Source organism: Ranitomeya imitator, chromosome 4 (assembly GCF_032444005.1).
Source record: "Ranitomeya imitator isolate aRanImi1 chromosome 4, aRanImi1.pri, whole genome shotgun sequence".
Lineage (NCBI taxonomy): Eukaryota > Metazoa > Chordata > Amphibia > Anura > Dendrobatidae > Ranitomeya > Ranitomeya imitator.
Window position 1 is genome coordinate 265,637,048 of NC_091285.1, and position 26,153 is coordinate 265,663,200.

Below are 26,153 nucleotides of genomic sequence, written 5' to 3' on the forward strand. Positions count from 1 at the left end.
AACAATTTACATTTTACCCGAAAATATACCAATAAAGAGAATAATCAGTTGCAGTGGTCTCTTAATTTTTGCCATAGCTTTCTATGTATGTACAGTTAGGGCCAGAAATATTTGGACAGTGACACAATTTTCGCGAGTTGGGCTCTGCATGCCACCACATTGGATTTGAAATGAAACCTCTACAACAGAATTCAAGTACAGATTGTAACGTTTAATTTGAAGGGTTGAACAAAAATATCTGATAGAAAATGTAGGAATTGTACACATTTCTTTACAAACACTCCACATTTTAGGAGGTCAAAAGTAATTGGACAAATAAACATAACCCAAACAAAATATTTTTATTTTCAATATTTTGTTGCAAATCCTTTGGAGGCAATCACTGCCTTAAGTCTGGAACCCATGGACATCACCAAACGCTGGGCTTCCTCCTTCTTAATGCTTTGCCAGGCCTTTACAGCCGCAGCCTTCAGGTCTTGCTTGTTTGTGGGTCTTTCCGTCTTAAGTCTGGATTTGAGCAAGTGAAATGCATGCTCAATTGGGTTTAGATCTGGAGATTGACTTGGCCATTGCAGAATGTTCCACTTTTTGGCACTCATGAACTCCTGGGTAGCTTTGGATGTATGCTTGGGGTCATTGTCCATCTGTACTATGAAGCGCCGTCCAATCAACTTTGCAGCATTTGGCTGAATCTGGGCTGAAAGTATATCCCAGTACACTTCAGAATTCATCCGGCTACTCTTGTCTGCTCTTATGTCATCAATAAACACAAGTGACCCATTGCCATTGAAAGCCATGCATGCCCATGCCATCACGTTGCCTCCACCATGTTTTACAGAGGATGTGGTGTGCCTTGGATCATGTGCCGTTCCCTTTCTTCTCCAAACTTTTTTCTTCCCATCATTCTGGTACAGGTTGATCTTTGTCTCATCTGTCCATAGAATACTTTTCCAGAACTGAGCTGGCTTCTTGAGGTGTTTTTCTGCAAATTTAACTCTGTCCTGTCTATTTTTGGTATTGATGAATGGTTTGCATCTAGATGTGAACCCTTTGTATTTACTGTCATGGAGTCTTCTCTTTACTGTTGACTTAGAGACAGATACACCTACTTCACTGAGAGTGTTCTGGACTTCAGTTGATGTTGTGAACGGGTTCTTCTTCACCAAATTAAGTATGCGGCGATCATCCACCACTGTTGTCATCCGTGGACGCCCAGGTCTTTTTGAGTTCCCAAGCTCACCAGTCAATTCCTTTTTTCTCAGAATGTACCCAACTGTTGATTTTGCTACTCCAAGCATGTCTGCTATCTCTCTGGTGGATTTTTTCTTTTTTTTCAGCCTCAGGATGTTCTGCTTCACCTCAATTGAGAGTTCCTTTGACCGCATGTTGTCTGCTCACAGCAACAGCTTCCAAATGCAAAACCACACACCTGGAATCCACCCCTGACCTTTTAACTACTTCATTGATTACAGGTTAACGAGGGAGACGCCTTCAGAGTTAATTGCAGCCCTTAGAGTCCATTGTCCAATTACTTTTGGTCCCTTGAAAAAGAGGACGCTATGCATTACAGAGCTATAGTTCCTAAACCCTTTCTCCGATTTGGATGTGGAAACTATCATATTGCAGCTGGGAGTGTGCACTTTCAGCCCATATTATATATATATATATAATTGTGTTTCTGAACATGTTTTTGTAAACAGCTAAAATAACAAAACTTGTATCACTGTCCAAATATTTCTGGCCCTAACTGTATGTATGTATATATATCTATCTATCTATATATATATAATGTATATCACATGTACATTGTAAATCATACTTTAAGTAAACAATCCTTTGGTGAACTGATTTAACATTCTTACGGTTATTTGAGGTTATTTACATAATGGCTAAAACAAAAAATCAAATGGCAGTTTGACACGTTGCCTCATCTTACCTTTTCTACATTGCACTTACAACTCATTTTACTAGCTGCCCTGAGAAGCTTTTCATGTTCACTTCAGGAGATTTGGAAGAGTAAACATTAATTTCATCACATGAAAAATTAAACACTCATAATATTTAAAACGTGTATTTGTTCCCCTTACCTAATTTTGGCAAAGAGTATGGCACCTTGAAATAATCCTCATAGAATTCCAAAAGCCTTTTTGTTATATTCAGGGCATAGTCCCCAGATCCTCTTCTTATGGCATCTGGGCGCGCATATAACCTCACCTAAAATGAAAAGAAAATACACTTAGTTTATAAGACTTGTGGCTTTTTTCACTATGAGAAGTAGATGGAAAAATAGTATGTTCAGGCACTTACAGGAATGGAAGATTACATTGCTGGTATTTAAACAAAAAAAAAAGATTCATCCATACAATGTATTGTCATAAAATGTTTTTTTTTTCGTAGCTCCAAAAAAGATTTATGCCATTTTACAGTTGAGAAAATATTTCAAAGGAAATGCTCACATATGTTTGCAAAAGATATGATGCTACACTTTGTTAGTAAAATGGATGTCAATTTTATATGCAGGTAGGGTGTGCTGGAACACTCAAAAAGGAAAATGTGTTATTGAAAATTTTTTTCTTCTCCTAATGCATAAAAATAATACTTGTCAGAATATAAAATTGCTGCAGAGCTCTTCTGTTATTTCTTCTGTACATGTTATTTATACAGAGCTAAACTGCTGAATGAAATAAACCTAGTTGAAATTATTTCTTCAACAGACAATTAATATTGCAGATCTATTGCTGCTGTGCACTGCTAAATAGCCTAAATTTTCTTTTCTGCATACTTTTAAACACTCTAGTTTTAACTTAAATGCTATCATAAAATGATGAAAAAGTATTGTTATTTAAATTATCATCAATTATTCATACAGAACTCATAAATAATGCTGTCAATGTGGAGAATAATTACAGTGAGCAGTTCTATTCACAAGCCAGCATTCTAGCTTTTTTCTGAAATAAAACATAAAACATAAAAGTGAGCTGCGATAAAACAGAAATATTGTAGATGCTGTGCTATCATTTATAATAGGTAGTCTATTTATATAATTTTAGTGTTTAGAGTGTCTTGTTTAAAAGAATTTTTTTTTATACTTGCACCTAATTTTGTACATAGCAACAAAAACTCATTAAAAAGTGCCAATTTTTGCTATTTGGAGGGTTATAGAAAGGGTATGGTTGTATTAAAAGATGCATGATGAAAGGTTGATTAAATATTAAAGTGATATTGGAAAGTCTCAATTTTGTTAGACGTGTCCTTGATAGATATGAGTGAATTGACTAAAGGTGATTTGAACTTGGCTCTAATTTTCCCAAAAACATTTGGATTCGCCAGAATCAACATTTTTAGTGATTTGGTTTGGGCGAATCTAGAAAAATGGCAGACAGCATTTTGCTGGATTATATAAATGTGTAAAAGGTTTGAAAACACAATGAAAAGAACTCATCTATCCTTGACCCTCCTGATAACTGACCACCACCAGTCCTCTAATTGGCTCTTTCATCCTCTGACTGCTATTTTCTTTCTTCTATCTTACTTCCCATCTGGCTTCTATTCACTAGATTCCTACTTTCAAGTGGGGCATGTCAATGATGTGCGGTACATCAATGATGTTCATCTTACTCCACATGACCATAGAAAGCATAAGATTTGGCAATTTCATTCATTGGACCCCATGTGACGACACAGGGTCTAGTCAATAGAACATGCCTGGAAGAAAGTTTGAAGATATAAGAAATAACAGTGAAGACAGATGGAAGAGTCAGTCAAATAACCAGAAATGGCATGACAGGCATGAGCTGCGACAAGGGTAGCAGAATATAAGATTATCTTTAACTCTTTCCTGGGTGACTCAGTTTGCATTGAATTTATTCAATGAGAGTAGAATTTTCCCCTGAACTGAGAAAATTGAATTTGGAGAAATTTGCACAACTCTAGTTCATAGCAATATGATGTTGATAGTTAATCATGTGCTATAAAAGGAGACAATGAGGATCCATAAGGGCTCAAGAGAGATTTGATAACCCACAAGGTAGGCTGAATTCTTTATTTGATTGAGTGAAAAAGACTTGCGTAAGAAGCACTTCTTCTCGGGTCCTCCAAATAATGATGTGGGCATTATCACAAGACAGACATGAAAAATTCATGCTGTTGGTTCACTAAATCATCAATTCTTCCTGCCCCTGCACGAGGAAAGGAAACAGTAAAACATTGCCATAAAGGTGTCTCATTTAGCACTTTAGTACTTGCTATGGGGTATTTACTAATGCACAAAACTGTGAAAACATTTTATGCAGTTGTGGACAAAAATGCTCCAAGGTAGGAATACTGTAAAAAATAGAAGTGTTAGCCGAGGATAATTGCATAGACCTACGAAAAAATGATTTTGAGTCGAATTTCTTAAAATGTGTCTCTGTGGTTTCAAACAGTTAGCAATTTGTTTCTCTAGGATTCACCCCCCAAAATTACCCTGCACCATTTCACACACTACAAAATAGTTATATTGCAGGCTAATAGTGTAGGTGCTGCCTTTTGGACTTCACTATAATTGTTGGCAGCTGTCAAGTCACAAGGTCTACTGCAGTCACTAAGGAGGAACTAACAAAGATATAAAATATGAAAGTTGGCCAATCAGCATCATTTTAAGCTTCTACAGTGTGGGAATACAGGTCAGAGTGCAAAGCTCATTCAACATAAGGACAGAAAAAGGACAAAATAGGATTATGCTGTACTAGGGCACTAGGGTTGAAGGGTTGAGCGGGCTCTGTGATGCATATTTGTAGTGGCACTCATAGTGATAGTAGCACTCCGAGACAGGCCAAATCTCAAGCAGCAAATTAGGAGAGGGTTGGCAAGCAGCTCAAGCTATTTCCCACACAGAGGCAACTGTCAGCCTACATCAAAATGACAAAGAGGATTCTGTGCTGCACAAGACCTGGAAACCTTAGAAACTTAGGCAAAATAAAATACTTCACCATAGCAACTTTTTCAAGTTGTTTTAATTTTTGAGGCAATATTCATAAAATGGCTGTTAGGGTTGGCAGATTGCACTAACTAAAAATAAATAATAAAGTGCAATCGCAACCCGGGGTCAACCGTGCAGAGATGTATAACTGCTGCTAGTGTGAACAATGGTGGGACACAACACTGTGCGACCTCTATAACTGCACTGTGTTAGAGCCACACAGTATGAATAGTACACAGTGTTACTAGCTCCGTTACTTCACATAGCTCAGTTACTTCACAGTGGGAGACTGCACTCAATATGCTGAGTACTAAACCCTGCTAAATGTCACAGGGATGAAAGCACGTGGATTGCGCTCGCTCTGCAACTAAACTGTGTCAATCGCACACAAGAATGAGGCAGATGCTGAGCCAAAGGAAGAACTCACGTGACGCTAGGTGCAAAGCCCTGACGCTTTCCCCGAGAAGAGTAGCCTGAGGGTTGGTCTTCCTCTGTGACTAAACTCTGCTAAATGCACACATGAAGGAAACAGATGCTAAGCCAAGGGGTAGCTACCCATTCCTAAACCTACCTACCAATGTAAGAACTCTGTGTATAGAGCCTCTCGTGCAAACAGAGTGGTAGAGTATCCACTCACAAACACCACACATAAGTGATACTAGCACACCCGTATGCGCCGCTGAGAGCCTTTTAAACCCTAGGCTCCTCCCCAAACACTAATGCCCAGCTGGCAGTGGCATCGCCCACGGCCCAATCCAGAGCCGCCACATCAGCAGAGCAGTTAACGTCTGACCACCAATGATAAGACACCACATCATGGACATGCTCAGTAAGGTGATCTCTGGACGTAGACTCTGGATCAGAGGACTGCACCAGAATATCTCTGATTCCCATAGACTTAGCTGGATAGCCAGCAGCAACCAAGTGTACACCAGGAGTCTGAGCAAGATTTTGGGACCAAGCATTGCCTAGTGCTGTGGTCTCCCATTCAGCACCTACCTCGGCCGGAGCTGAATGGGAGACCACAGCACTAGGCAATGCTTGGGATCTATCCTGCATGGTGGGAAAATCCCAATGCCTAACATTACCCCCAGCTAACATTCTCTGCTCGAAGGCCACAATAAGTTGGGGGGCACGAATGTGCTAAATAGGTTCCCAGGTCCTATCTTCTGGTACATGAACCTTCCAATCAACCAAAAAAGCTTTTTACCTCTGACCACCTTGGACGCGACGATAGGCTTGACCTCAAAATCATCCGAGGATGTATCCAAATGCCACACAGGAGACCCAGGAGACAGGGTCAAAAACACAGGTTTCAACAGAGACACATCTAAAGAATTGGTAATGTTCAAATGTGGAGGAAGGCTGAGGTGATAGACTACAGGATTCACCTGCTCAAGGACCTAGGTAGAGGGGAGCAAATTTATTGGACTCTACATGCAACCTGATGTTAGGAGTTGACAGCCACACTAGATCACCAGGGATACGTGACCAGAGTCTGATTGATCTTCCACACCAGCCCATTTGTCTCAGGATGGTACCTTGAGGACAGATTACACTCTATACTAAGCAGGTGACAAAGCTCCCTCCAAATATGAGATGCCAACTGGGGAGCCCAATCTTGTCAGGCATCTTATGAAGGTGGAAAATGTGCCTGATACCACCAAAGCCCATGCAGATAATATAGGTGGAAGAGGAACCAGATGCTCCATTTTGGAAAAATGATCATTGATGACCAAAATGACATTGTTATTACGGGATTTAGGCAAGTCCACAATAAAGTCCATCCTGACCATCTCCCAGAGCCTATCTGCCACCGGCAGGGGATAGAGCAAGCCCACGAGTCTCTGCTTGGAAGGCCGATCCTGGCACGAGACACAGGCTTGCATGCAATCCTTCACATCACGCACCATCCGAGGCCACAAATAAGACCTTGCCAGAAGCTCAGTGGTCGTCTTGGTATCGAAATGCCTAACCAATTATTAGGTGTGTGCCCCTGAGAGAACCTCCGGCTGCAGGTCAGGTGGAATTGCCTGGAGGCACCTGCTCTGAGGACACTGGTGCCACTGTCCAAAAACTCTCCGAGGGTACTATAAGAAGTGACTCATCCCCCTCTTCAGACAAGACTACAGAACAGGACACGGCATAGACACATAAATTATCCTCCCCGAACAGAAAATGGATGGAGAAAATTAAACCGAGAGAAGAACAAGGACCACCTGGCATGCCAGGAATTCAGCAGTTGGGCCGTCTGCAGATAAAGGAGGTTTTTGTGGTCAGTGAAGACATGTCTCCACTACTGGAAGGCCAATTTCATGGCCAGCAACTCCCTGTCCCCAATGGAATAATTCCTCTATGCTGGTGAGAACGTCTGGGTGAAGAAGAAACAAGGATGTTTCTGACCTTTAGCTTACTTCTGATATAGGACTGCACCAGCACCAGCGGAAAGGCATCCACCTCCAGGATGAATGGCTTATCCACATCAGGCCGTCGCAGAACTGGAGCCCTGGCAAAATGGGATGTCAGGGAGTTAAAGGCTTTGGAGACCTCCTCAGATCACTGCCTAGGATTTGCTTCCTTCTTGGTGAGGGCTACCAACGGAGCTGCTAGGGTAGAGAAATGTGGAATGAACTGGCAGTAGTAGTTGATAAATACTATAAGGCGCTTGCACCACGTTAAGGGAATGGGGCCCCTGCTATTTCATTACAGACTCCAGCTTGACAGGATCCATAGCCAAACCCTTGGCCGAAATAATATACCATAGGAATGGTAGGCACTCCTGCTCAAACATGTACTGTTAGGGCTAGCGGAACGCACCAAATAATTAGAAAGATGGTATAAGGTGCGTTCGCAGCCCGGGGTCCACTGTGCAGAGGTGGAACCTGCTGCTGAGTAATGATGGACTATATGGCAGTACAATGTGGATGCACACATGGGTTAGCTTCACCCTGTATGAAGGAAGTGAAACCTGTTGCGTCACAGGGTCATGGTACCGCACACAGAGCGCAAGCAAGGAGTCACAGAACTCTATCCCAAGACTCAGGATTAGAGTTCCTTTAGACCTCTTGCGCTTGGTGCACTGCTACTGGGGTGTCAGAGTATAACAGAAATAATAATTTTACTGCTCAAGAGTGTGTGCAGTGCCGCTCTGACAGATGCCACAAACCACCCAGACTTGGGTCAGGAAAATGCTCTAAAAGCGCAAGGCACCGCACTGGCAGTCACAGCAACAAGATGCTATATCGTGTGTTAAGTGCTGATAGCTCTGTCGTGCGCTAGATAGCAAACATCCACCATGCGCGAGCAGTCAAACACTAGGGAGGGGATGATTAATGAGTGACTTTCACACATCAACACAAACACGATTTCAAGTATACACTAGCGCATGGCCGAGCGGCCATGCGAGCCTTTTATAGCGGCAGTGCTAAAATACCTTCCAGATGGTCCAATAGGAGCGGCAACAGGACCTGAGTATGTGACTCCTGACCTCCAATGGGAGGTCTTCCCGTGGACATGCTCAGTATGGGAAAATCAGGACTTAGTCCCAGAAAGACCTGCTCACTGCTGAACAGTGCTGGCTAGGGTTGAGCGAAACGGGTCGAAATTTTTCAAAAGTCGCCGACTTTTGGCAAGGTCGGGTTTCATGAAACCCGACCCCAGTGTGGGGTCGGCCATGAAGTCGGCGATCTTTTGAATCTAGAATCGGAATTCCGATACCGATTCCCGATATGTTTAAGATATCGGGAATTGGTATCGGAATTAAGATTTAAGTGTAAAATAAAGAATTAAAATAAAAAATATCGCAATACTTACCCTCTGACGCGCCCTGGTACTAACCGGGAACCTTCCTTCCTTAGAATCAGCCTTCCAGGAACTTGCGGTGACGTCGCGGCCTGTGATTGGCCGCGCGGCCGCCCATGTGACCGCTCGCGCGACCAATCACAAGCCGCGACATCACCGCGACGTCACCGAAGGTCCTGGAAGGGCTGATTCTTAGGAAGGAAGGCTGCCGGAAAGAAGCAGGGCGCGTCCGAGGGTGAGTATATTCCTATTAGGTATATACTCACCCTCGGACGCACCCTGCTTCTTTCTGACAGCCTTCCTTCCTAAGAATCAGCCCTTCCAGGACCTTCGGTGACGTTGCGGCTTGTGATTGGTCGCGCGAGCGGTCACATGGGCGGCCGCGTGGCCAATCACAAGCCGCGACGTCACCGCAAGGTCCTGGAAGGCTGATTCTAAGGAAGGAAGGTTCCCGGTTAGTACCAGGGCGCGTCAGAGGGTAAGTATTGCGATATTTTTTATTTTAATTCTTTATTTTACACTAAAATATGGATCGCAGGGCCTGAAGGAGAGTTTCCGCTCCTTCAGACCCTGGGAACCATGGAAACCCAATGCACTGCATTGGGTTTCAGGTTTCGGCCGACCCCGACCCTGACTTTTTTATAGGATCGGCCGATTTCACTCGACCCGACTTTTTCAAAAGTCGGGTTTCGTGAAACCCGACCCGATCCTATAAAAGTAAAGGTCACTCAACCCTAGTGCTGGCTACAAAGGCAGAGCCTGGAAGAGCAGCAGTAACGAGTTGCACAGTATCAGCCTGTGCCAGATCTTGGGACCGATGTCTCAGCTGAGCAGGCTCCACTGCAGCTGGAGAAGAATGGGGGACCACAACAGACATGGTTCGAGATTCCCCCTGTGCAGAGGTGGGAACTTGACACCTAACATTACCCCCCTCCTTGAACCTTGCTACGCTCGAAGGCAGCAATGAGCTATGGAGCTCGAATGTGCTCAGCAGGCTCCCAGGAGCTGTCCTCTGGGCCATAACCCTTCCAATCCACCAGATAAAATTTTTTATCACGTACCACCTTACACCCCAAGATAGCGTTCACCTCGTATCATCCGTAGACAAACCCAATGTCCTGGCAGATGACTCAGAAAACCAGGACATGTGTACGGGCTTTAAGAGGGACACATGAAAGGTGTCGGTGATACCTAGGGGTGGAGGAAGGGCCAGACGGTAGACCACAGGGTTAACCTGTTCAAGGACCTTGAAGGGACACAAGTAGTGAGGTCTAAATTTAGTGGACTCAACTCGCAGTCTGATGTTACGGGCGGAGAGCCATACTAAATTGCCAGGAGCAAAGGTCAGAGCGGGGCGCCGATGTGCTTCACAGGAGGACCTCATTCTCTCCTTTGAGGTCTGGATGGCATCCTGAGTGCGGTCCCAAATGTCCCGTGCCTCCACAGCTCAGTCTGCCGCCCTGGAGTCAGCGGAAGTCACGGGCATAGGCACAGGAACCTGTGGATGCTGACCATAGTTAAGGAGGAATTATTATTTTTCTGTCAATATGGAAATATGAGGGTTTGTTGTTTGCGGGACGAGTTACACTTATGAATGACACCATTGGTTTTAACATATCGTATCCTTGAAAACGGGAAAAACATTCCAAGTGCGGTGAAATTTTTTTAAAAAGCACAATCCCACAGTTGTTTTTTGTTTTGTTTTTTATTAGGTTCACTAAAAATGCTAACCTGCCATTATGATTCTCTAGCTCATTATGATTTTACATGTCTAGGTTATTTTTTATCTAAGTGGTGAAAACTATTCCAAACCTTGTTAAAAAAATTTGTGCCATAGCATCTCCATTTTTTGGGATCTCGGGTTGGGAAAGGGCTTACTTTTTGAGAGCCGAGCTGACATTTTTAATGATACCATTTTGGTGCAGATACGATATTTTAATCGCTTGTTATTGCATTTTAATGCAATATCACAGTGACAAAAAAAAGTAATTCTGGTGTTTTGACTTTTTTTCTCACTACTTCGTTTAGCGATCAGGTTAACTTTTTTATTGATAGATTGGGCGATACTGATCTCGGCAAAACAAATATGTGTATGTTTGATTTTTTTAATTGTTTTATTTTGAATGGGGCAAAGGGGGGGTGATTTGAACTTTTATATATTTTTTATTTTTAAAAACGTTTTTTTTTTTTAACTTTTGGCATGCTTCAATAGTATCTATGGGATGAGTAAACCAGGTCAGGAGCATTACATCTTGCTGACTGGGCACTGGGTGACTCTGGTGGCTGTGGAGGCAGGCGCTAAAGAGGTCACTCTACAAGTCTTGGAATTTAAACCTCTGTATCTAACACTTCCACCACTGGTTTTAGGTCCTCACTTCCTCTAGGGCCTCCATCTGTGCCCTCAATCTCTTCCTTAATGATACATGCATTTCAACAGTGCAGAGAGAATTTGTATTTTTGTGCAGTGCAGAAAGAATTCCCCCCAACCTCTGTACTGCGCAACCAGGGCTCACCGCCGTAAGGCCATGTTAAAATTAATGTGCCTTGGAGATCGCAGACAAAGAGCTCGAGAGTTGTGGACAGCTATCCAAGCCGAATAAGAAGAATGGCTATCTCCATTGAACCTGGAGCCAGGAAGGCCATGTATGATAACGGTGCAAACCTGGTGGTGGCCCTATGCCAGAGCAACCCCACACATGTGCCTTGCAAGGCTCATGTCCTCAACTTAGTGGTAAAGGAATTTCTCCACCACTATCCCGGAATAGATGCGCTGCTGCAGAAGTCACAGTTGCTGTGTGCTCACTTCCTATAATTGCACCCTGCAGGTCATCGACTTGCATCACTGCAGAAGTCTTTCGACCTACCGGTTGACCATTTGATTTGTGATGTTCAGACATGGAGTAATTGCACTCTGCACATGTCGCAGCTACTGTGACAGTAGCCATGGACCCTGGTGCAGTATGTAATTTTGCTAAGCCTGGGCCATCGAAGTACTGATGTGGTGCAAATCACTCATGCCGAGTGGGCACAGATGAAGGACCTCTGCACCCTTCTGCACAGTTTCTAAATGGCTACTAAGATGTTTAGCTCTGATGATGTCATCATCACCAACACTGTTCCGTTCATCTACATGCTGGAGTTTACTTTGAATAGTCTAGTTGAGGAGGTGGTGGTCCCAGAGGAAGATGTGGAAGAAGAGGAGGATGTGAAAGGGATATCAATATCTCTAAGTTCTGTATCTCTGTCATTGCACATGCGGATGCCATAAGAATCTGGATAATAGTGATTCGGGTGGCTCATGATGCTAAAGTGTTAGTGAATGTGCAGGAGCTGAGGAACAAATTGAGGAGGACGAGGTGATGGATGCGCAACATGAGATGAAGGAGAAGATGAAGAGGATAAAGATCTTTTCTCTCTTCTCCATGGTTGGTATTAGGGGACAGAGGAAGCAACCTTGAGTGTTAACCCTCCACCAACTCACTATGGACTTGGACCTCATGGAAGGGCCAACACCCAAGCACCTTCTTGCAGTATTATCTTCAATATTTTGCCAGTATTTCTAGGGTTAGAATTATTGCTGACTACTGGGTTGCCGCTCTATTAGAACTACAGTACACGAGTACATTTTGCCAGATGCTTCCTCCCTTGGAAAGGTACACGCATATGCTGGAGTATCAAAAAACACGCTTGTATCTTAAGAATGGTTTTCCCTAAAATAGCATTGTGCTTCGCAGTTCTACACTTGGAGCCCCAGGAACGTAAAGGCGTCATTGCAAAATCATTAGCAGCAGCAGCAAAAGTGTAAGTGGCATAAGCTATTTCTGTGAGTCATTTGGCCTGGGACAGCTCATAGAATCTCATGGCTTTCAGTATCACCTCTATGCTGACGACACACAGATCTACATCTCTGGACCAGATATCACCTCCCTTCTAACAAGAATCCCTCAATGTCTGTCCACTATTTCATCCTTCTTCTCTGCTAGATTTCTGAAACATAACATGGACAAAACAGAATTCATCATCTTTCCCCCATCTCACGCGACCACCCCAATGAACCTATCCATTACAGTAAATGGCTGCCCACTCTCCCCAGTCCCACAAACTCGCTGCCTCGGGGTAATCCTTGACGCTGATCTCTCCTTCAAACCACATATCTAAGCCCTTTCCACTTCCTGCCGACTTCAACTCAAAAATATTTCACGAATCCGTTCATTCCTCAACCATGAATCTGCAAAAACCCTAGTTCATGCCCTCATCATCTCTCGCCTTGACTACTGCAACCTCCTGCTCTATGGCCTCCCCTCTAACACTCTCGCACCCCTCCAATCTATTCTAAACTCTGCTGCCCGACTAATCCACCTGTCCCCCCGCTATTCCCCGGCCTCTCCCCTCTGTCAATCCCTTCACTGGCTCCCCATTGCCCAGAGACTCCACTACCAAACCCTAACCATGACGTACAAAGCCATCCACAACCTGTCTCCTCCATACATCTGTGACCTCGTCTCCCGGTACTTACCTACACGCAACCTCCGATCCTCACAAGATCTCCTACTCTACTCCCCTCTTATCTCCTCTTCCCACAATCGTATACAAGATTTCTCTTGCGTATCACCCCTACTCTGGAACCCTCTACCACAACACATCAGACTCTCGCGTACCATCGAAACCTTCAAAAAGAACCTGAAGACCCACCTCTTCCGACAAGCCTACAACCTGCAGTAACCACTGATCGACCAAACCGCTGCATGACCAGCTCTATCCTTGCCTACTGTATCCTCACCCATCCCTTGTAGATTGTGAGCCTTCGCGGGCAGGGTCCTCACTCCTCCTGTACCAGTTATGACTTGTATTGTTTAAGATTATTGTACTTGTTTTTATTATGTATACCCCTCCTCACATGTAAAGCGCCATGGAATAAATGGCGCTATAACAATAAATAATAATAATAATAATTTCACAATTTTTTTTAGACCAGCCCATGCTCCATAAGAAGAGTACAAGTCTGACACATTGTGAAAAACTGAAAAGCATGGTGCAGTAGTATCTCAAGCTCAATATCAATGCCATCGGGGAATCTGGACACTTTTGCATTTTGGTCTTCAAAAATGGAAGAGTGGGCTGAGCTTGCTGTGTCTCCTTGGAGGTTTTGTCATGCCCGGCAGCCAGCATTCTCTCAGAAAGTGTGCTCACTGCTGGTGGTGTTCTGATGGATAAGCGCATTTGGCTGTCACCTGAAAGTGTAGATCTCCTAACTTTCATCAAAATGAACAAGTCATGGATCTCCAATGATTTGTGCAACCCAGTTGCAAACTAAGCTGACTAGGCAATGATGTTGATGTTAGTGTCATGCATTGATCTCCCAGTCTGTGACTCCTTTGTCATGGCTTCTTTTCCCACTGTTGGTACTGCTGCTGCTGTTACAAACTATTTTTTGAGATGTGGAGAAACCAAGTTATGTCTCTATCTGGTGGGTTACCTGTGGCAGAGGAATTTTATACTATTGTTCATCATTGAGGACATTATTAATCCTGACTGAATTGCCAAGTCTATTTCCAAAAATGCCCATCACTAACCTTGCAACCTCCATCCTGCTTTACCATGCCTGTAGACAGTCATTGTTGTAACTTTCTCCATCTAATGCCTTCTGTTATGCCAAACATTTCACATTTTGACTCATCAGTCCAGGGAAACTGCTGTCAATTTTCTAAATCCAGTTCTTAAGTCTTTGTAAGCAGTTATGCTGCTCAGACTTGTTTATATGTCCAAGTCATGATTTTATGGCTTCAGCTCTTCTTTGAAGACTACTTCTGGCAAGCATTTTCTGATGGGCATAGCTGGGTCCCACTGATTGCTGTCATTTCTTAGCTGAAGGCACTGCTGGACATTTTCCAATTTTGAAGGGAAGTAAGCATGATATAATTCTCATCTGCTGCACTAAGTTTCCTTGGCCGACCACTGCATTTGTGATCCTCAAACGTGCCCATGTTTTGATGCTTTTTTGAAAGACTATGAACAGTACATCTTGAAACTACAGTCAGCTTTGATATCTTTGTAATGCAGATTAACAACATTGCGTCCTGCTGCTGTGCTCTATTTAGCCATGATGACCTATGACATGAAACTACCCCAACCTCACCTTTTTATTGGTTACTCATACACCTGATTGCAATCTTATATTTAAATCTTACAAAATCCCTGATATTGTCCACGTGTTTATTCATTTTGCAGTCTGTTAATTGGTAGAAATAAACTATTATTGATTTTTTTAGAGCATTCTTACTTTGTGGAATTTTTTCCAAAGCTGCCTAAAACTTTCATGAGTAAACTGGCATCCCTGCATGAAGGGAGAAGGTGACACCATCCAGGAGTGCAAGCAGCAGCACTACACATAGTGCATTTGACAATGTATGTCATGCTATTGTTTATGAAAAAATTACCAAGTATGGGATTGACAGGCTATGGTTAGGTGTGTTCCTAACTGGCTCAGTGATCATACTCAAAGAGTGGTAGTAAATGGTTGCACATCCATTGAAGGAATGTTTCAAGGGGGGGTACCACAAGATTCTGTCCTGGCCCCAGTGTTGTTCAACATTTTTATAACTTATCTAGATAAGGGAATTGAAGGCAAGCTAATCACATTTGCAGACCATGGCAAGCTAGGAAGGATAGCTAACTCAAGAAAACACAGAGAAATTATTCAGAAGGATCTAGGTAAGCTTGAACAATTGGCAGCAAGTAATAGAATGGTATTTAACAGGAAGATAGGCAAGATTCTACATCTGGGCAAGAAAAACAAAAGACAGCTACAAAAAGGGAGGAATAGAACTAAGCAATAGCATGTGTGAAAATGACTTAAGTATACAAGGCAAACACAGTTCTAGAATGTATTAAGAGAAGCATATAGTCTAGATCACACAAAGTAATTATTCCCTTCTACTCATCCTTAGTCAAACATCAACTGGAATACTGTGTCCAATTCTTGGCACCACATTTTAGAAAAGACATTGAGAAACTGGAGCAAATTCAGAGAAGAGCTACCAGGATGTGAACATCTTCAAATTATGTGCTACGAGGAACAGTTAAAGGATCAGGGAATGTTTAGCTTGCAAAAAAGAAGGTTAAGAGGAGACTTGAAAGCTGTCCACAAATATTTAAAGGGATATCATAGTATAGAAGTATCATCTTTATTTTCATATGCACATGGAAACATGAGAATCAATGGAATGAAACTGAAAGGAAGAAGATGCAGATTAGATATTAGAAAAATCTTTTTGACAGTGAGGGTGATTAATAAGTGGAGCAGGCTGTCACGAGAGGTGGTGAGATCTCATAAAATAGAAATTTTTGTGACACACCTGTGGTGTCAATATGATCAGATGTAGCTTGTATAATTAGGGTCACTTATGGAAGGGTTCTCCTTTTCTGGCACCTCAGATGCTCTGCCAATGTAACATGCCACCCCCCAGACCATTTAAGCAAAATCTTAACTCCACTTTTGCCCTCTCCGAACTTCTGGGAATTTTCATGTTCCTTAAGCCACACAAAAAACTAAACTAAATCAAACACCCAAGTGAATAAAAACAGGGGTAAAGTCTCAATAACATGGTATGGTTGCCACAGAGACTTATTATCCCCTCATAGGACTGAATGATTCCTCTCTAGAGTGTTTAGAGAAATCAAAATGAAACTAGGAAATGACTAAAGGAGCTGGTGTGGAAAAACTACATACAACGCGCAGCGTCCAGCCTAGTTATATGAGCCGACAATAGAAAAAAGCATATAGTATAAACAGTGGCTATATAAATAGTATAAAAACGGAACAATCTCACCAGTTCCACGGTGTAGGTACAGGAGCGCCGGATGGTCTCTAGTCGGAGGTTAATCCGGTAAATAAAGGGGACGACAGTCCCTATGTCAGTCCCTATGGGGCTATCAATATGCTATCCCCAATGCTCCTGCCCTTACAAGGGCAGTCCACAGCTACCCCTGTATAAACATGCCCTACACTCTCCCTATATTGTCTGTCCCGATGCGTTTCATCCAAGCCAATTCTTCAGGGGACTTGCTTGTACATGGAGCTAGAGTGCCAATATGCTAAAAAGGAAGGAGAAAGAGTCCTGCCACCCTCAATGCTGTCCTGCAGAGAGTGGTAAAGGCGTAGGGCTTGTGTTTAAGTAACAAAAAGGGGAGGTGGCAGATGCAATCTTGCATGACCACTTCCCTTTGGGGAGTCATATGGCAGCTGGAGGTAACCATGGTGATGAAACAACCAAAACAAACCCATGTGGTATGTGTACTGTAATGTAAAAAGTAAGGAGTCCACATGACAAACTGCATTTAAAGTAAATTAGCAATGCGGATACAGGCCCTAATTTATAAAAGTTATCAAACTTACTGTACCGGGCGATAGAACTTGCCTGGGTGTCCCAAAACAAAAAGCACCGCGTGTAAGGAAAATGGCGCCGACAGTCCTTCCTGTTGGTACGCAAGCACCGGAAGTCAGGGTTGCCGGGCACCCGAGCGATGCTAAATGAAAAAAACCCAGCGCCGAAACCGGCGTTGTCATGGACGCCATGCCGAGTGCTAATGGCACCTCTAGTACTTCCTGTTCTGTACAAATGTACCGGAAGTAAGGGTTGCCGGGCAACCATAGAACGCTAAAGAGACCCCTGATACCTCCTGCTCAACGCAAATACACCGGAAATTTAGGTTGCCGGGTGCCAAAAGATGCTAGGCAATAAACCTAGTAGCTGATGCCAGCGTTCCCAAAAGTAAAACGGGGACGCCGCGCCCAGCACAGATGGCGTCACTAGTGCATTTTACATCAGAGGAGGATTACCAGGTGACATAAAACGTAAGGACGACATCTGATGCCGGTGTATGCCCCAAGACATAGGGATGCCGCGCTGAAAGCCACTAGTGTCACTGATACAAGTATCGACAGTGAGAATAACAGAGCAATATACGACACTAGGCTGTATGCTTACAGCATAGCTACACACTACCCACTAGAACGTGTGAACAGGAATACAATAAATGCCAGTGAACACAGGGGAACTAAAATACCACATGTTTGACATAGTTAACCAGAGAGATGAAATGCCATATAAAAACCCATACCGAGAGTGACTACGGTATATACTATGAAGATAATTGTTCATCATGAGAATCCCATGATGAAGTTGGGTGGAAGTAATGAGGACTTAGGCATAATGAGATAATACTGACTGTGTCATACCATAAGAAGGACACAAAACAGAGGCATAGGGGAGCACATCAAATAAAACAGCTATAATTGATTTGATCGTTCAGGCCTTGTGGGCTCACTGTATTTAAGTAGAAAGTCCACTTGGCCTCCCGTTGTAACAACAATTGATCCCAGTCACCTCCCCGTACAGGTTTTGTAACCTTTTCAATGGCAATGAATTTCAATTGGCTAGTCCGGCCATTATGTGCGGTGTTGACATGCCTCGAGACAGAGGTATCTCTCCCATGTTCTACATCACCAATGTGTTCTAGAACTCTTCTTTTGAACTCCCTGATGTTCTTTCCGACATATTCAATACCACAGGCACAGGAAATCTTGTAGACAACCTCCCTGGTGCTGCAGTTCATAAATTGATTAATTTTGTAACTTTTTCCGGTAACATTGCTCACAAAACTAGTACCTATACCGATATATTGGCAGGCCGTACAGTGGCCACATTTGTAACAGCCCGTCACATTGCTTTTCAACCAAGTATCACGCACAGGGCTAACAAAATGACTATGAACCAGTCTATCGTTAAGCGAGCGGGCCTTTCGGTAGGTGATGGCGGGGGTGTCACTGAGGTAATTGGAGATATCAGAGTCCATTTGAAGGATGGACCAGTGTTTTTTAATTATCTCCCTTACATATGTGGCCCCATTATCAAAAGTAGTGATAAAGCGTACTGTATCCCTTTCCTGCATCTTTGTTGTAGGATTAAGAAGTGTTGTTCTGTCTCTGCTCCTCGCTTCGTGGTAGGCCTTTTTTAAGACTGTGGATGGATACCCTCTATCAAGAAAATTACTCCTCAGTTCCCTTGCATGGACCTCGAAGGTTGCATCATCCGAGCAATTCCTCCGAACCCTAAAGTACTGTCCTTTAGGGATCCCCCTTTTTAGATGATCTAGATGATGACTATTCCAGTGGAGTAGGGCATTTGTGGCTGTCGGTTTTGTGTAATTAGATGTAACTAAATTACCATTAGCCCTCTTGGTAATTAGGATGTCTAGAAAGGGTAAAGAGGAAGGCTCAATCACAAACGTGAAAAACAACCCAATGTTGTTGCGATTGAGTCTATCTACAAAAGTCTCAAAATCTTTAATGGAACTGGTCCAAATCAGGAAAACGTCATCTATGTATTGTGTCCAAATATCAGGGACACAATACATAAAGAGATCACTTCCAGGGTCGTCATTCCAGACCACAGTCTCCTCCCACCAGCCGAGGAAGAGGTTGGCATAGGCCGGGGCACAAGGGCTGCCCATGGCCGTCCCCCTCAGCTAGTGGTAGGTCTTGCAGTCAAAGATGAAGACATTGTTTGTAAGACAAAACCTCAGAAGTTTTAAAATAAAGTGGTTGTGTTCCCGAAATTGGCAACCTCTTGTTTGTAAAAAGAAATTCATGGCCTCCAAACCCTTGTCGCGGGGAATGGAGGAGTAGAGGGCCTCCACGTCTATGCTTGCTAAAAAGGCCTCCGGCTCAATGGAAAGACCCTCCAAACGTCGAAGGAGATCAGGGGTATCCTTGACGAAGGATTGCAATGCAGACACAAAAGGGGACAATACACGGCCCAAATAAATGCCTGCATTTTGACACAAACTGCCTACCCCAGACACAATGGGCCTGCCTTTTAATGGGCTAAGGCCCTTGTGTACCTTGGGGAGGCAGTAGAAAGTTGCCATAATAGGATGGTCCGGGAGCATGAAGTCAAACTCAGTTTGACTTATGACGCCTTTTTCCAAACCATCCTGCAAGATGAGACGAAGTTCTTCCCGATAAACCGTACTTGGATCCTGTGTAAGAATTTCATAAGAGCTTCTATCCGAAAGAATGAGTTCACCCATTTGTTGGTAGTGGGTTGTGTCTAAGATGACTACATTGCCACCCTTGTCCGAGGGCTTAATGGAAATGGAGTCATCTTGTTCAAGGCATTTAATTGCTTCCATCTCTCTCTTTGTACAGTTGAATTTGCACGATATATGAGAATGAGACAGATTTATCAAATCTGATGTGACGAGATTGGAAAAAATGTCGATGGCTGAGAGGTCACCAGTTGGTGGGGGCATTCTATGGCTTTTTTCCTTTAGCTGTGTAAAGGGGCCCCTGCCTTGTGAATTAGGGTCACTCTCACCAATACTGTGTAGCAGTCTTACGTCAGTTAACATGTCTAAAGGAATGCCAAGTTCAGAGCAGGTACGAGATTCCTGCTTGTGAAAATGTTTTTTCCACCTCACCTTGCGTAAAAAAAGATTTAGATCCTTTACAGCTCTAAACAGGTCAAAATCACTGTTAGGGACAAAGGAGAGACCCTTCTTTAGTACAGACACTTCATCCACATCAATATCTCTACACGAGAGATTAATGATCTGGATGTTTTTGTTGGTTACATGAGCACCTGGATCATCAGGGGGATCAACCGTAGGGTATGCCCCTGGGATCATTTCCTCGCTTGGAGGGGTCTGTTTCTTAGGGCGTAAACCTGGTCTAAAAAAATCCCACCGGAGGTATTCTCTGATCTGTCAGAATGATTTTTAGCTCCTCGGCCTTTTCTTCTCCCCCGATTTCTGCCCCTGTTGGATTTACTCCTATTTTCGGGCTCTGAAAAATCAGTGTCTGTAGAGGATAATTCAGTGTCACGGTTAGGGGGGTAGGTCTGGGGGTCAGTACGAGATAAGCCTTGTTATCCTTGAAATCCTGCGTGTCTCACATATACTGACGATGTTTCCTCTCTTTTAAATGGTATTGGAAACGCTCAATATGTGTCTGTAACTTAGCCTCCTTTAACGCGAAGTCAGTTTCTGTAGAGAATTTTTTGGTAATCTCTATTTGTTCCCTAAGTTTGTCGTTCAGTGCGGCTAGAGACAATTTCTCATCCTCAAGTAATAGCTGCATAAAGCGGAGAGAACTGTCTGTTGCCTCTTTTTCCCACTTGTGTGTAAATGTAGGGCTTTTGTGCCGATTACCTGCTGACAAATTAATACGCAAACCTCGTGGAACAATTTTGGCCTTCAAGTAACTCTCCAAGCTTTGGACCTCCCACCACGAGGTGATTTGGTCCCGATAGATTTGTTGGAGTTCCTTAAAGGCTACATTATAGGTGGGAAGGTACTTTTTTTGTATGAACGCCTGTTCTGAGAACACCTCCTTAGCCTCTGATATCCAACTTTCATTATTAAGGCCCACAGTCAAAAAGCCAGCCATATCCTAAATAATAAACTAGAGAAAAGCACAATCTATATATTGATTGCAAATCACATAGACAGTACCACTATAAATAGTCTCTAACAAAGCATAAGTGGAAAAAATATAAATATTAAAACGTAACTTTTATTGAAACTAAAGCCACACAAAAAACTAAACTAAATCAAGCACCCAAGTGAATAAAAACAGGGGTAAAGTCTCAATAACATGGTATGGTGGCCACAGAGACTAATTATCCCCTCATAGGACTGAATGATTCCTCTATAGAGTGTTTAGAGAAATCAAAATGAAACTAGGAAATGACTAAAGGAGCTGGAGTGGAAAAACCACATACAACACGCAGCGTCCAGCCTAGTTATATGAGCAGACAATAGAAAAAAGCCACGAGAACTAGCATATAGTATAAACAGTGGCTATATAAATAGTATAAAAACGGAACAATCTCACCAGTTCCACGGTGTAGGTACAGGAGCACCGGATGGTCTCTAGTCGGAGGTTAATCCGGTAAATAAAGGGGACGACAGTCCCTATGTCAGTCCCTATGGGGCTATCAATATGCTATCCCCAATGCTCCTGCCCTTGCAAGGGCAGTCCACAGCTACCCCTGTATAAACATGCCCTGCACTCTCCCTATGTTGTCTGTCCCGACGCGTTTCATCCAAGCCAATTCTTCAGGGCACTTGCTTGTACATGGAGCTAGAGTGCCAATATGCTAAAAAGGAAGGACAAAGAGTCCTGCCACCCTCAATGCTGTCCTGCAGAGAGTGGTAAAGGCGTAGGGCTTGTGTTTTTTTGTGTGGCTTTAGTTTCAATAAAAGTTACGTTTTAATATTTATATTTTTTCCACTTATGCTTTGTTAGAGACTATTTATAGTGGTACTGTCTATGTGACTTGCAGTCAATATATAGATTTTGCTTTTCTTGAATTTTCATGTTCTCCAGGATTGTTCAAATATGTGTTTCGGGGTAGTTTGTCTGCAAATCGAGATTCTGGTTTTAGCTTTTATCCTAAATCATGAGACAAGGCTCGTTAAAGGGTCAACATTGACTTCTAGGATTGCTACTTCCTATAAGTGACACTAGAGTTCTAGTCCTCTTCCGTTCTGAATGGAAAATTTGCAGTATCCTAGGACATAATTCTTCTGGACCTTTTAAAGCTAATTTTCTTAGTTACCACAAACCAACAAATGTCATCAAAGTTTAAAGTGAAAGTTGGGAGTGAGAGCTGCAGACACAAATGCAGCTCTCTGTGTAAACCCTACTATTTTACAGCATTGTTCCACTCCTTTTGGCTTACAAACAATCAGAAGAAAAGTATAAAGAGAAATACGTCACCACTTTTGCATTTTCACCCACTCCTTCTTTTGGTTTACAAATAATGATGTAAAATACTGATATCTTCAGGAACTTAGAAAATTCTATAAGTCAATCAGTCTATAAATGGCCCAATATAATAACTATGCATTGCATATACAGTGCAACTAACCTACCAATTGCTTAAGTTATCCAAAGGCCAAATGATATTTATTAATACAATAGAATAAAAGTTCAGCATTTCTTATCAATACACATTCTATGTAAGTGACTCAGAAGAAAACTTTTCTTTTAACCTTTCTAGGCTACAACCTTTCCGCAAAATGATGCATGATAATTAATGATCTCACCATACAACATTAGTAGTTCAATAATTTGTTTAAAATACTATCATATAAATCGAAAATATACTTACAGCTCGAAAATGTACTATTATCATTATTATTATTATTATCATTATTATTATTATGCCATTAGTTGCAAGGGGCATATGATATTTGAAAAAAATGGTTTTAGTACATAACATGAGACAAAACCAATGGATGTGATTCGCATGAACATAATGAATGACAGACTGGTACAAAAGGAAAGATGACCTTATATAAAAATAGACATTGCGCAAAAAAATGTGTTGTGACTCAAAATTAACATAATGTACTGTTCAGAATCATCTTTGCCTGACGCACTTTCATTCAGCATACTGTTAGGTATAAAACCCTGTATGCCTTATGTTGTCCACAAATGCATATGTTCATATTTTTCTTTTCTCTTTGTATTTAATTGTATTTGGTCTATGAGATTGAACATCTATGTACCATTTTTAAAAGAAGAGCAGACTCTATTATTATAAACATTGATCAACCTTTTTTACTTTTATGGAAGCACAATATTCCATATAACGAGTTCAAAAGAAAATGCTTCAAAACTGTATACTTCCAAATCTCAACCTAAATATTAAATTTAATTATTGCAGAAACTGTTTTCAGCGACAACAGGTGTAGGCTAATGGGAGTAGTACTTTCTCATCAGCCGACATCTGTGACTGGAGGTAATCTTTTCTTGCTGGTCACAGCTGCTGACTGGAACCGCAGCTCCCTGACCTTTGGTAATGACCTTACTGCCAATCAGAGCCACCAGTGTTTCTAGCGCTGTCACGCAGATGAGAGCATTGGAAACACCTGATGTTTGGGGTGCCAAACTCAAATAGTAATATAGACTTTCTGGAGAAGTCAGTGTTCGGGATCGGTGCCCGAACACTAGTTGTTCGGGATCGGTGCCCGAACACTAGTTGTTCGATACGGACCCAAACTTTACTGTCCATCGCTAATGATGTATGACCTAAGACTTATTATTACTTTATTTATTTAATATTGTTATTATTATTATTTGCATATTGGCCACATACCATTTTGAACACCTGTACATTCATTTAATACAAAGGTGTGCAGGCCCGCATTTTTTCTGTTTTAAATAAAGCAGCTTTGTTTCTCATACTCACTGGTGTATGACTTTGACAAAATTATACCTATAGTGATGTGTGGTTTACATGCATTTTAAGTGAATTTCCGCTGCACAAATTAATTAAAAAATGATTTTTTTTTTGTTTTTCCTGCAGATTGTCTACATGTAATGACATTCTAAGTACATTTAAAATCAACACATAAAGCTGAGTAGGCTAGAAGAGAAATTGAGTTGGATTTCAAACAGACATCACAGGTCAGTTTCCGAAGTGTAAAAAAGCACAGTGGGCATGTAGCATCAAAAACCACACTAAAAGCCCATCATGGGAACTGAATCAATGTAGAGAATAATAAACCTAGAAACACAGAATTCAACAGAATCTTTCTTCGAATTTCAGTTTTTCTTCTCCTTTTTCTAAGAGCAATAACAATCTTATTTTTTTCAACAATATTGCCCTATAGGGGCTTTTTTTGTGAGACAAGTTGTAGTTTTGAATGATATCATTGATTTTACCATTGAGGTTAATAAAAAAAATGTTCAGTACTGTGTTTTGGACATTTTTAAAAATGACCTGAAAGAATGATTTTTCTGATCAATACAATTGCTATATCCAATTTGCATATTTATTTTACTAAAGTTGCAAAAAAAATGGAGATTCATAAAAAAAATCAATTGTGTCAGCATTTTCCAAATGTTTAACATTTTCATATTTTGGTCAGTAGCGCTGTGTGAGGGCTTGATTTTATTTTGTTGTTACTATTTTAGTGTAGATATGACTAGAGAGATGATTGAACCTTTTGAAACTTCAAATTCGCAAGGTTGAGAAAATTTTTCTTCAAAATTTGATTGGTGTCAGTAGGTTAAATGATGGGAGAAAGAATACAGTGTTCTATTTGTGGAGACCTGCAGATTTCAGGAAACTCAACATAAAATCAAACCATGTGGAATTGGTTTGATCATCTCTAGCTGACATTTGATTGCTTCTTATTGAATTGCTTTTTGCAGTAATTTGTGGTAAATAAAAAAATACACAATCCTGGCTCTTTAATTTTTTTCCTTTACCCATCAAGTAAATAAATTTTATATTTGATGGATCAGACTTTTATGGATGGGAAAATAATAAACATGTTTTCTTTTTAATTTCTTTATTGAAAATAGGAAAAAAATTATTGTATTTACATTTTTAGATTCCTGAAAGTATATTCTTTAAAGTTTTTATTTATTTTGTAGTCCCCTTAGGGGACTTGAACCTTCAATTAACTGATGGTTTGCATTAAAAATAGCATAGAATGAATTGCAGTGCATCGTCAAAATCACAGTTTCCTATGAACACCGGTGTTAGGTATCGACAGGGGGAATCTCAAACCACCTCCGATGAGGTCTCCCATTCTTCTCCATCCGCAGTGGAGAGTGCTCAGCGGAGACGTCGGTCCCTGTGTCTGGCTCAGGCTGATACTGGGCAACTGGTTAATACTCTTCTTCCAGGCTCTGCCTTTGTAGCCAGTACTGGTCAGCAGCGAGCAGACGTCTCTGGGACTAATTCCTGCTTTTCCCCTTCTGAGCATGCCCAGGGTAAGACCTCTCATTGGAGGTCGGGGATCACATGCTCAGATACTGCAACAGCTCCCATTGGTCCTCTAGGAAGGTCCTAAGTTGCTGCAGCTATAAAAGGTTTGCATGGCTGCACGGCAATGCGCTAGTATCAAACCAATGTCTATGAGATCAGCGCCAGTGTGGTCATGTTTGGATGCGGTTAGGGTTTGGCTGAAATAAGCCCCTAGAATACCGGCACCTCTGGTGAGGAGTTTGTATGAGTGTATTCAGGGCCTTGGCTGAAATAAGCCACTAGAATCCCGGCACCTCCGGTGAGGAGTTGTCTGTTTTCTCTGACTGCATGACCACAGTTTGCTCTGGTTGGAGCTGTGTACCTCTGTGAGGTTAACAGGGCACAGGATCTTGTTCCTAGTGACGCTGTGGAGTTAACACAGTTCGCTTATACCACCATATAGCGCCGCTTTTTGCCAGCATCAGGTTCCTCTCCTGCACGGTGGACCCCGGGTTGTGAACGCACCTAATAATACATATATACACTCGGTGCATTCCGCCAACCCTAACAACTGGTGATTTTCGTAGTAGTACCCTCATGAAAGGCAAGGGGGTCTTCAGTAG

At 42.2% G+C, this 26,153-nt stretch overlaps 1 protein-coding gene across 1 annotated transcript in view; it reads right to left on the reverse strand.

Annotated features, from left to right (window-relative positions):
* The window catches only part of TRHDE (thyrotropin releasing hormone degrading enzyme), a 1,712,820-nt gene that overhangs the window by 1,161,980 nt on the left and 524,687 nt on the right, over positions 1-26,153 (reverse strand). The window contains exon 3 of the mRNA XM_069764587.1: positions 2,088-2,214. Within this exon, the coding sequence (XP_069620688.1) occupies positions 2,088-2,214 (127 nt within the window). The remainder of the gene's footprint in view (positions 1-2,087; positions 2,215-26,153) is intronic.